General features: G+C 36.1%; 1 protein-coding gene across 4 annotated transcripts in view; it reads left to right on the forward strand.

The window, feature by feature from the left end:
• LOC131750502 (polypeptide N-acetylgalactosaminyltransferase 13) overlaps positions 1-13,495 on the forward strand; it is a 578,974-nt gene that overhangs the window by 68,464 nt on the left and 497,015 nt on the right. For all 4 annotated transcript variants that reach the window (XM_059052963.2, XM_067026047.1, XM_067026046.1 and 1 more), the window contains one exon: positions 257-502. In XM_059052963.2, coding sequence (XP_058908946.1) covers positions 361-502 — 142 coding nt within the window. In that variant the 5' untranslated portion in view covers positions 257-360. The remainder of the gene's footprint in view (positions 1-256; positions 503-13,495) is intronic.

Here is a 13,495-nt window from a genome sequence, read left to right on the forward strand (position 1 = left end):
GGCAATACAACTTGAAGAAATCAAATAGCTGTCAAGAGCCCAGCAGAGTAGTGGCAGATCTAGGATTAGCTGTTAGAATTTTAGCCACCTGGCTTACTTACAACTTTCAGTTATTTGGGCTTTTAATTCTGAACTTGAAGGCCAAGTGCCAATATACATGGGAGCATTAAATAAGTCATATATTTCATGTTATATCACATTTATGCAAAATAAGCTGTTCAATAATTAATTTTTCTTCTTTTTTTTTTTAATACAGTGGGATGCATCCTGCCTTTATCCTGGAGTTCACCCCTGTGGCTTGGTTTCATCACAGTTGTATCTGTCCTCGATCTCTGTGTTAACTAGAAATCAAAGAAAGACATGAGGAGGTTTGTTTACTGCAAGGTGGTTCTAGCCACTTCACTGATGTGGGTTCTTGTTGATGTCTTCTTACTCCTGTACTTCAGTGAATGTAACAAATGTGATGACAAGAAGGAGAGGTCCCTGCTACCTGCCCTCAGGGGTAAGTGCTTATGAAGCAAATGTTTCTTTCATAGCGATAAAAATGGTGGTGACTCATGACAAAACATGATATTTCAAAATAGAAGTTTATTGACTCAGAAGTGCATTTGAGCAGAACTATTAATGTACATTTAACCATGGGAAAGCTACTTTACGTTTCTTGGCCTCAGGTGTCTTGTCAGAAGAAATGAGGAGTTAGCTAACCTCTAAGGTACCTTCTAATTCTAATAATTCCAATGTTTTGTGACTGTAGTGAACATTCAAATTGGACAGAATTTTAAATTTAGGCTTCCAGAAGCATAAGCCTTTAGAGTCCAAGCACATAACATAAAAGAGGAAAACTACTGAAGTGAGATGGTGAGGATTGTAGCAAAATGAGACTACACATGACAGCCCTTAAAACTTCCAAAAGCAATAAAAAAAAAAAAAGGCAAAATGTATTTTTAACAAAACACATGTTGGTGGCCAGATTTAACCTGTGGGCTACGAGGTTGTTGCCCCATGTTAAAGGCAAAACCTAATTTCAAGTGTATTATAAAGTCACTTTAACTCAATACTCCCTATTTAGGAACCAGTTTCAATGACTAGATAAGAGTGAATGCTAAAGAAACATAATAATTTATATAAATGGTGATTTATTAAGTAAAGTCATAGAGATTCATTTCCTGAAGTTATTCCAAGTAATTTTTCTGTGCTTTCTGTTGACTTAAATACCTATTAATTTACTTCTAAAATATACCTAGTGAATGAGTGCTTCTAAAGTACTTAAGCATGCTTGAAATTAGTTTTATTCTCATTGAATTAAACATTTAAAAAAATCTAGTTTACATTAATTCTCTACTTAGCAAAATGTTTCTTTATAAACATGACAAAAGGTAAACTTTGAGTCCCTGTTGATATGTTTGTACCTTTTGGAAAAGTGAATCTAAATTACTGACTTGAGATTTGCATTTATTTAATGAATGTAATCTGCTTTTAATGTTACAGATATTTTGAGGTTATTTATTAATCAAAATATGCTAATAAAACAAATTTCATTGATACTATCAGTTTTGTGAGGTTTAGGCAAACAGAAAAGCATTTCCAAAAATTAATTTTTGTCGAAAGAGTTTGTTGGACGTCTTTAGTTTGCTTTGCAATAATGCTCTGGCCCAATTGGAGAAATTCTGATTATCTTCCTCTTTTCAAAATGAGTGTAATTCTCTCACTACAGTTTTTGACTAGTACAAAGAATTGAGAGAAAGTACTGTGGAACTGACAGAACCTAGACCCATTTAGGTAGTTTATATACATTTTTTATGCCTTTAATTAGAATTATTCAAAGAGGAGAACTTTATGAGTCCATCAGTTTTTGATAAATGAATATGGGGATTAATTTGCTGATCTTTGGTTAGGATCCCAGAATAAATCAGCCTTTTTTGTTTTTTTGTTAGAACTAGTTGAGCTGCTGCTTGGCTGAAAGTGGAAATGTGTTTTGATGGATCACATCAGTTTAGAATGATCACTTTGTCATTTGTTGAATGGAGACTTCTAGATTGGTCACAAAAAAATGTTTTAATCTGATTCAGCAAAACTATGACAGCCTTTTCTGAAAGTACCAAAAAAGCAGTTTTGCTGATTTAAGTACTTAATGCTCAGTTTCAAACCTCAAAATGTAAAATTTAATGATGCAAGGCAAAAATAGTAATTTTTCCATGTACTTAAAATATAAAATTAGGGGCTTCCCTGGTGGCGCAGTGGTTGAGAGTCCGCCTGCCAATGCAGGGGACACGGGTTCGTGCCCCGGTCCAGGAAGATCCCACATGCCACAGAGCGGCTGGGCCCGTGAGCCATGGCTGCTGAGCCTGCGTGTCCGGAGCCTGTGCTCCGCAAGGGGAGAGGCCACAACAGTGAGAGGCCCGCATACCACCAAAAAAAAAAAAAAAAAATATATATATATATATATATATAATTAAACAATACTCCTTATTTTTAAGACTTATTTAATGTTATGCAGTAATATTTGTCTTGAAAAAATGAAAATTAGGCTTTATGGTTTTTAATTTCATCTTCTACTGTTACTTATTATTTCAGAATATTACTTTATTTAGGAATTTGTGCCATGTATTTCAAATAATATTTTATTTACAGGTAGGTGATGTTGTGCAAAGTGCACTTAACTGAAATTTTCATGTTCTAGATATGTTAAAAACAGCTTTTTTGACAAAAAAGTTTATCTTTCCGGACCATTGTGTCTCCATTATTAAAACAAAAGGCTTGGACTAGGTGTTTTCTAAGATCCCTTCTAGTTCTAAATTTTAAACAATTTGTAAATACCCAATATTAGCATACACTCTGAATTAATTTTTGAGATATGTTCATTCATTCACCAAATCATCAATTATTTGTTAAATGCCTCTCAAGTTAACATGTTGTACATCTTAAACTTACACAAAGTTGCATGTCAATTATATCTCAATTTAAAAAAGAAGAAGAAGAACATAGCCCAGTAATGGGCAAAGAAAAATATACCAAGCATCAGGACCTCTGGCTTCATAGGTGGTATAACAAGATTACCCACAGTTAAAAGCCCAGCTTTGTTGACCAACCTGGTCCTCACCTCCTCCTCCTCCTTTAATTAGTTGTGTGACTTTTGGCAAATTCCTTAACAAAATCTTGGTGATCAAGACTGTAGTAATTGGCACAAAGGGTAGACAAACTGCACAATGCAACAGAATAGAGACCCTAGAAGTACACACACACAAGTTCGGAACATTCAGTATATGACTGAGGAAGCACTACAGATCAATGGGGGAAAGAAGAGCTCTTCAATAAATATAGCTGAAAATAAAATAGTAATCTGGGTGGAAAACAGATGAAGCTGGATGCTTAACTCATGTCATAAACCAAGATATACTTTGGAAATATTAATGTCACAAGAAAACTTAACTTTTAGCAGAAAAAAAAATAAGCATTTATGACCATGAATTAAGGAGCAATTCTAAAACACTGTACAAAATCATTGACCATAAAAGAAAATATTGATAAATTTGACTGTATTAAAATTGAGAAAGTTGATTTACTTAAATATACCTTAAAAAAAGTAAAATGGGAAGTTACAAACTGTAGAAGATGTTCAAAGAACATGTAACTGCGAGGTTATTGTCAGGTATATATAAATAACTCCCGTTATTATTAAGAGAAGCCCACATAGGCCAACAGGAAAAAATGGGCAATAAACATAAATAGACACTTCTTGGAAAAGGGAACAAGTATAACAAAACAAAGAAAGAACCTTATGAAAAACTATTTAACATTAATTGTGATGAGGGAAATGCAGACCAAGACTATAATGATACATTTATATTTATTCAATTGGCAAAAATGAAAAAGGCTGGTAATACCAGTTGTTAGAGGTGATGCATCTCCACATTTTTATAGTAACTTCAGATAACGGTTTGGCATCATCTCTGAAATCTAAAAAATTCATGAATGACTCAGCACTCCTAGTGATATAAGTTTTTCCATATAAACAAATATTTCATAGTGCTACTGTTCATAAAAATGAAAGCTGAAAATAATTCATAGGTCAGTCAAAGGAAAAGCTGATGTATGAATAGTGATATAAAATGAAAAAGAATAGTATATTTTAGTCAAAATGAATGAACTACAGCAACCTGTACCAGTATGAATTAATCCTCACGATACAATAGTAAGTGCAGAAGTTATATTGATATATTTCAGAGATGAAATATGGCATGGTACAGTCTGAAAAGCTAAAACTAACTAAAAATTTAAAATATACACTTTAGGACTCTACAGAGATACAACAAGACTTTTTATAAAGAAATAAAGCTAATTATGAACATAGGATTTAGGATGTCGTTTGTCATGTGTAGGGGGCAACAGTGGCATGGCGTAGGTGTGAGTACTTTGACTGAATGTGGGGAGTTACTAGGGTCCTAGGTTTGTTTTGGATGTGGGTTTAATGTATGTATTACATAATACAGAAAACTAAGCGAGTGAATAAGAGCCACTGAATAGATTTGAAAAAAATGGGAAGCCACAGAAGAGGTTTAAAAAACAGCAGACATGATCACCTCTGTGTTGGTTTTTTTTTTTTTTTTTTTTTTTTTTTTGCGGTACGCGGGCCTCCCACTGTTGTGGCCCCTCCCATTGAGAGGCACAGGCTCCGGACGCGCAGGCTCAGCGGCCATAGTTCACAGGCCCAGCCGCTCCGCGGCACGTGGGATCTTCCCAGACCGGGGCACAAACCCGCGTCCCCTGCATCGGCAGGCGGATCTCAATCACTGCGCCACCAGGGAAGCCCTCATCTGTGTTGTGGAAAGATCACATGTGGCGACTAGATTAGGGAAGAGCCATCTCTTCATGGAGGCAGGGTAGGAAGTTGTGGTAGCCTTTCGTGAATTCTGTGTGGAAAGTGAGGCCTGCTTAGAGCAGAGTAGTGCCAGTGAGTTGTGAGAGAGGTGGGTAAAATGAAGAGGTATTTGAGATATTGGGAGCTTGCTTGACTGGCTCTGGCGGGTGGAGGAGATGGAAATGTCAAGGACAGATCTCAGGTTTCTTGCAGGGCATTATTTGATCCAGTTTCCTGAGAGCGGAGATGGAGGAAGAGACGTTTTGAGGGTGGATATTGAGTTTATTTTGGACATGTTGAGTTTGAGACGCATGTTGGGCAACCGAATGGAACTGTTCAGTAGGAGGTTGACTACATTATTAAACTCTAAATATCAAACTTAAAAGCCATCATTATTCTTTCTAAAACGGATTACATTCTTCTCTTCCTTATTAAATGGCGTGTATGGGATATAATTAAATCTTTGCTTCTGAGTCAGCATTATCATTTCATACATCAATTATTGAACGATGCTGTAAAAAATGATTATTTTAGGGACTTTCATGGGAGCACAAAGACTTGTTTCAATATTAGATACAGACCCATGAATCCTTTTCCTTTTCCTCTTTTCTAGAGGATTGCTTTTGGGTAACCTAAGTTCTTGTTAGGGGAGCGTGTTAACTCTTTTATGCCACACTGGGGCCACTTAGAGCTAAAATGCACTGAAGGATATTTCTAACTCCTGACTGGTACGGAGTACTAAGTGGTGCTGCTCCCAAGTTGGAAGAGTTCGAATAGCTATTTGAGAGAACAGGTATTTAAAACAACCAGTGCTGCTGCAGTGCACCCACAAGTGCTTTGGGGAAATCTGAGGTCGTGTGGCCAGTCTGCATGAGCACCGTGCATACTGAGTCCTCCTCCACCCAGGGCCCCACGTCCTCAGGCAAGTTAATTTGTCTCTCTGGGCCTCAGTCACCATCTGTAAAACGAAATGGATATGAGTCATGGTTTTAAGTCACGCTCATCTCCAAATGAAGAATTATGTTTCTAGCTATTTTTTTCAATAAAACTATGGAAAATGAACTATTTTCGTATCTGGCTTTTGGTCAGTCCATAGACAATGTGTAGTCTGCTATGAGAACCGGTGATGTGGAAGTGACATGGGGAGAGGTCTGCTTAGAAACCCCAGGAGAGCCCTCTCATCATCACAGAAGACAAAAGGGATATAAAGTTATGATATTCGAGAAGGGAAGGAACCTGCAATTCTTTAACTGATCTTGAATCTTGAACATATTACACATACTTGGGAAATGAAATAAAATTTACCTTCAAGAAAAGGGGAGGGAGAGGAATATCTAAGAAAGATATTGTATATAGACAAAGATAAGTACATTAGCCAATGATAACAAAAATAATTATAAGCTATGATTGTTCTAAATTATTTACACATGTTAACTGAATTTTCACAAAAAATACGTGAAGTAGACATTCTTCTTCTTTTACATATAAGGAAACTGAGGCAGAGTGAGCATATGGGGAAATCACTTCTGTGTTTCTCTTTTACTCACACACGCAATACTTCTAACACCAGATGTGTGGACTTTTCCCCCCTCACCAAGCAATTCTCTGCGACATCAGCTGAGTGTCCTACAGTTCTGACACTGCCTATCTGGAGTGAGCATCAGACCCCACAAGTTAAGGGCTCAGTCCCACAAGGATGCCCCCCCTTCATACACAGATTCCTGGTCCCAGGTTGTCACCAGTACTTCTCAGCAACCAGCTATAACTTGGAGTTTCCTTGACCTCTTCTTGAGTTTGATAACTTGCCAGAATGCTTCACGGAACTCATTTACATTTACCAGTTTATTATAAAGGATATAATAAAAGATATGCGTGAACAGCCAGATGAAGAGTTACATAGGTTGAGGTCCAGATAGGTCCCAAGTGCAGGAGCTTCTGTGGCCATGGAGTTGGGGTGTATGACCCTCCTGTCATGTAGATGTGTTGACCAACCCAGAAATTATCTGAACCCTATACTTTTGGGATTTTTATGGAGGTTTCATCATCTAGATATGATCGATCACCAACTCACTCTCCAGCCCCTCTCCCATTCCTGGAGGACGGGAGGTGGAGCTGAATAGTCCAAACATGTAATCATGGCCTGGTCTTTCTGGTGACCAGCCCCATCCAGGAACTATCCAGGAGCCCACGCAGAATCACCTCATTAAAACAAAAGATGTTCCTATTAGATGCTCTAATCCCAGGAAATTCCAAGGGATGTAGGAGTGCCGTGTCAGGAACCAGCGTCATGGATCAAACATTAGAACAAAAGATGCTTCTGGTGCTCTTACAACATAGGACATTACAAGGGTGAGAGTAGCACTGTGCCAGGAGCGGGAGGCAGAGACCAGTACCTCCTTAACCTTAACCACGGTGTGGTTAAGAGGGAGTGCCAGAATTTTAACAACCAATGGAACGGGAGTTGGGTATTACAATGCAAGTTCAGTAAAGGGCTTTATCACTTAATGCCAGTTTGCACTGGAGTTTAAGTGCCATGCTTTCATTCAAATACCAGTATGGAGTACACAGTCTGAAAATGTGAATTGAGTGTCTTGTCTTCATTCTCAGAGACACTAGAGAGACTCAGCCAAAACTCCCTGTCTAGTAGGATGTATAAATCCCAGTCAGGAAAATATTTTCTAAAGACCATTCTGATTTCAGATCATTTATAAAACAGTATCACCTTATCTGGTATTTTAAGGTTTTGCAAAGTTACTTTCATCCACTTGTATCCCTTAAGACCTCTTCACTGCTGCTCTGAATTGGGGGAAATCAAGAAAATGAGTGGAATTGTTGACTGGAATCTCAATGCCATACCTCCATGTTTCCCTTGGTCCTGCCTGGGACACTCCCTGCTTTCTTCTCATAAATCTGGGGACACAGGTAGCCTTGCAGGATCTTAGTTTCCCAGCCAGGGATCGATTCTAGGCCCTGGCAGGGAAAGAGCAGAGTCCTAATCACTGGACTGCCAGGGAATTCCCTCTTTCGTTTCTTTCTAAATGATCTCCTCCTAACATTAACACCTAGCCATGTACTTATTTATTAAACAGTAAATGTTTGTTGATTTTGTTTGATTAATCTTTAGTGCTTCAGGGGAGAGTTCCTGTGAATAAGTGTGAGAGGAAACCAAAAACTTGTGAATTAAAGTGTTAAAACTAACACCACATTTGGGACTTCCCTGGTGGTGCAGTGGTTGAGAATCCGCCTGCCAACTCAGGGGACACGGGTTTGAGCCCTTGTCTGTGAAGATCCCACATGCTGCGGAGCAAATAAGCCTGTGCGCCACAGTTACTGATCCTGCACTCTAGAGCCCGCGAGCCACAACTACTGAGCCTGCATGCCACAACTACTGAAGCCCACGTGTCAAGAGCCTGTGCTCCACAACAAGAGAAGCCACTGCGATGAGAAGCCCATGCACCGCAACGAAGAGTAGCCCCCGCGTGCCTCAACTAGAGAAAGCCCGTGCACAGCAACGGAGACCCAACGCAGCCATTAAATAAATTAATTAATTAAAGAGAAAAAAAAAACCTAACACCACATTTTTCTTGTTTTTTAAAAATATGGCTTTACCTTTTGGGGGGAGGGTAGAAGAGTGTGATTGGTGAAAATGCACTGTCAGTATTGGAATTGCCCCTCATAAATTATGATGACCACTGGAACTTTCAGGTGATAATATTTATAGTCATACAAAAAGTGGGACATATGGACAGTCACGTTGGATTAAAGGCATGTATGTCCCAGATAATTTTCGATCAAGTTTATAAATAGTTTGCAAAAGTTAATAGACTTTATAAAATTTTGGCCTTTGAATTTGCTTTTGCCTTTCATAGTTTTATTTACAATTCACTCTGAGCCCTTCTCCAGTCCACATGGACATAGCAATGTCAGGAAGAAAACTAAATTGTAATAATGAACAATTATGAGGTTTACTGTACCAAGTGCTTTATAGATACACTGTTTTGATTAGTTCTCACAGTGGCATTGAGGGTAGGTACTATTATTATTCTCATTTACATATAAGAAACTGAGATCTTAAAAGGTTAGTTAAGTTCCCCAAGGTTGCAAAACTAAGAAGAGGGAAGAAAGGGCTTACAGCCTGGTTTGTCAGACTTTTGAGCCCACACTTTGAACTACAGTGTTATGCTGTGTCCCTGACTCAGGTGCCTAGACTCCTTTAAGGCAAAATAATCATAACATTTATATAGTATTTATAAAATATTTACACATATAGGCATATTTCTGGAAGACAAAGAAGGAGGTGGCCACCGACCTTGGGTAAAAAAATGTCTTATTTAATTAGGAGAAATGTCAGGCTTACCTGTCTGAAAGGTAGGCTTTCAGACTTTAGCAGTTTTACATTTATTGAGTTTCTACAGTATACTAATTAATTTAGGTTGCAATTTTCCTCAGCAGTTTCCTTTGGGGCCAAGCCTCTGAAGTCTTACAAAGAATGATTAAAAGTTCTGAACAGTAGTGAAGCACTGTTTTTTCCCAAAACTTTAATAAAAACGATTAATACAATTTTTGTATCCATTTATTCAATGGTACTGGGCTAGGTACTATGAAATATCCAAAGTTTAATCAAATAGAACATCTGTCTTCAGGAATCACACAGTCTACTGGAGACATGACACGTACATTACAAGATAGAAAGTGGTGGCTGCTATAAGAGAGATACCAAGTAAACTGCTGTGAGAGGCCCTGACATATATAAATTATGTGGACATCTGAAAATTGGGAGGGAGCAAGTACCAGGAGGGAATAAATTATCAGGGGAAAGCTATTGGCTTTCCCAAAATGAGGATGTAAGAAATCAGTGAATCGGTTGATTGGAGCAGTCAGACTCAAAGGGGATTTCTAGATTTTAGGTTGAAAGTTAGGATAAAGACAGATTTTAAAGGACTTTGATTACTGGGGAAATGAATTTTTAACTTCGTGCTTTAGGAAATGGGGAACCATTGAAGGTTTCTGGAAAAGAAAAGATGTGTTTATCGTCAGATAAGGTTTGGAAGGGTAATGCAGTGCTGTTTATTAAATATGCAAGAGAGTAGCACTAATACATTTTTATCTTTATTCAGATAGAGACTCAGATGCTTAAGTTTTATTTATTAATTAAAACCACTTAAATTAGATGGTAACTAAATGGAATATTAATTCATTTAAATTCTTTGCTCTAAATTAACTGGTAGAACAAGAAAGTTGTCTGTTTTGTAAAATCAAGTTTAGATAGTGTATAAAAATGTAACTATTCAAATCTTTACTTATTTAGTATGAAATAAAATGAGACAATCCGTTCAACAAACATTTGAGTGCTTGATTGTGTCAGAGCTAGGGTTAGAAAAATAAAGAATCACTCTTATTTTCAAGTTTAGAGGGGGAGAAAGGAATTCAGAATTGTATGAATGAAATGTCAGCATATCAATGCTGTGCTGTCAGGAGGAGTGAGAATATATGAAATAAAGAGAAAAAACATCAATAAGCCAATATCTGCCTTTTGAGGACAAGATCTAATTGTCAATTCCATAAAGACTAGAGTAGACTAAGCAGCGAATAGAGGACAAAACGTATTACCAAATAGTCCACCAGTAAAATGGAAATGGACAAATTTTATCTCTACCCACTGGAAATCATGGTCACTAAAGGGCTGTGTTGCAGCAGAGACAGCTACTCATCCTGGGTGCTCAATTAATAATTGTTGAATGAATGAATAATGAATGCACAAGCAGCGTGGCACTTTCTGAGTGTTCTCATGATAATAGAGTATCCAGTATAGGTGGATGATTAAGCAACTTGAAATAAGTCAATTATCATGGCAAACATATTTTTGTTGTTGTTATTGTTTAAACACATAGTCCAAGCATTTTCTTTTACTTTTTATTGGCTTATGTAGTTTGATTTACTGTCCCAACTGGCAAATGTATAACCAGCCAAGGGACTCTCTTTTTTTCCTTCAGAATGTCTTGTATTGCACTGTTATACACTGTCACTGTGATGCAGGGTGTCTAAGAATACTGCATATTGACACATGGTAGTGCTGTCATTGAAGAGAGCTCTGATGGAGCAGGCAGATTAGGTAGGATATGTGGAATTAACTAATACATAGAAGACCCAGAGGAACATTTACGAAAGTTCGACTGAGGAATATTGAAAAAGATGCAAGTGTGTGTTAGATTTTATTCATCTGTAAAAAGAAGATGGGAAAATGGAGATGATGGAAAATGAATAAAAGAAGGTAATACTGGACAGGTTTAAAAGTGAAAAAAAATCCAATAAAAAAGGAAAATTACCAAGAATAAAGTGATGGAGTTGTAGAACAGGACCCATGGTTAGTCAATAAGTAAGTCTCTATGTAAATATAGCTTTGGGAATGATTGAGGATAGTAACTAGATAAGAAATATTATTTTAAAATAAGTTTTATTGAGGTATAACATAATGCTCCCTTTTAAGTGTGCAATTTGATGAGTCTGACAAGTGAATCCCAGGTTTCAACCTCACAAGGATGATCCCCCCCGTAAAATGTTCACACATATCCCAAGCAGTCAATCCCTCCACTCTAGCCCCAGACAACCACTGATAGGTCTTTTGTGACTATTTGTTAGTTTTGCCTCTTCTAGAAAATCTGACGATGACTATGAATTCTTGTGTGTCTGGTTATTTTTGCTCAGCATGTGGGTTTTGAGATTAATCTATGGTGTTGAGTGTATCAGAGGTTCTATTGCTGAGCAGTATTCTGTTGTATGTATATATTACAATTTGTTTATCCTTTCACCTGTTGATGGACATTTCCATTCTTTCCATGGCTGTTGTGAATAAAGTTGCTACATTTGTACACAAATCTTTGTTTACATATGTGGACATATGTTTTTACAACTCTTGGGTAAATATCAAGGAGTAGTAGTGCTCAGTCATATGCTAAATGTATTTTAACTTTGTAAGATACTGCCAGTCTGTTTTCCCAAGTTGTTAGACTTTGCTATTCCCATCAGCAACATAGGAGAGGTTTAGTTACTCACATCCTGGCCAACACTTCCTAGTCAGTGTTTGTAATTTTAACCATTTTTGTGAGTTTGTAATGATATATCATGGTGGTTTTAATTTGCATGTCATGATAACTAGTGATACTGGGATTTTTTCATGTTTTTTTTGGCCAGTTTTCTTTTGTGAAGTGTTGGTCAGATTCTTTTGGCTATTTTGTAATTGGGCTGTTTATGGCTTGCCTTTTAAAATTTTTTAAAAGGTATCTTTCAAAGAGATTTTTTATCTTGATGAAGTCCAGTGTATCTTTTTTTCTTCTTTTATTGTTCTTTTGGTATCCTATTTAAGAAATCGCTGACTACACCAAGGCCACTCTGTATTTCTTCTAGAAGATTTATGGTTGTAGTTTATAAGATTTGAGTTAATTTCTGTGTATGATGTTATGATTTATTTATAAATATTTGAGTTTACTTTCTAGAATTCATTGCATATTATACAGAATTGATGTAAAATTTGTTATATAACTTGAAAAGTATCCAACTGTTACCAACCAAATCTTCTTTAGATATTTTAACTTGAAGGCAAATGAAAAATCTAATCTAATTTATTATATTAACATAAAAAAGTACTGTTTATTTCTCTGATAATAAAATTAATAAATAATTATTGTAGTAAAATATAAAATGCAAATAAAGAGAAGAAAAATAATGTGGAATGCCACCTAGAAATTTCCACATACTAAAATAAAATTTAATATTTAAACTTTTTTGATTAATATAGCATGAGCATTTTGTCCTGCATGAGATAGCTTTCAAAACACAGTTTTAACAGGTAATATTTTATCATGTGTATTTATCATAACTTCCATAATTAACTATCTTTCACTAATTTTCATGTGTATTGCTCCTAATATTTTTACCACTAAATAATGTTATGAACATTTTTAGGAAGTTGTTTTTAAACAATTTTAAACATATTTCTGATTATATTCTTAGGCTATATTCTTGGTTATGGATTTATTTTTTAAAGGTGTACATATTTTTAAAAGTTTCTTGATAGACATTTTTAATGACTTCCTGGAAAGGCCACTAATATTCACATCTCATTATCAATATATGAGAATATTTGTCTCACCATGTTATTTGTAATTTAAATTTAAAACACATTTGCTAATTAGAGTACTTTCTAATCACAATTTTAAAACTCATTTTTATGCTTTATTATACTTACATTTTTATGTTTTATTGTATTTACATTAAAATTTTACTATTAAATACTGAACATAAATATATGCTGTCCTCATGTTCACAGTTTTGAAATGTAAAGATAAATGGATGAAGGCTTAAAAGATGTGATAGATTAGACATTGTAGAATATATTAAGCAATTACAGAATCTGGATGTTGGTAAAATTCTGCTTCTAACTATGACACATTTGGTGGTACCAGTAAACTCCATAGGGAAAGGAAGATAAATATAAAACTTAGGGCTGTAATTGGAGGAAAGACCTGTTCAGGACTAAACTGAGAGGTTCTTGTCAAACTCAAATTCTTTGAGTTTTTCTGTTTTTAATTTTTTTCACATTGAATGATTTGATCTGTATGTATTTTATTTTTGTGTAAT

This window comes from Kogia breviceps, chromosome 2, assembly GCF_026419965.1.
Source record: "Kogia breviceps isolate mKogBre1 chromosome 2, mKogBre1 haplotype 1, whole genome shotgun sequence".
Lineage (NCBI taxonomy): Eukaryota > Metazoa > Chordata > Mammalia > Artiodactyla > Physeteridae > Kogia > Kogia breviceps.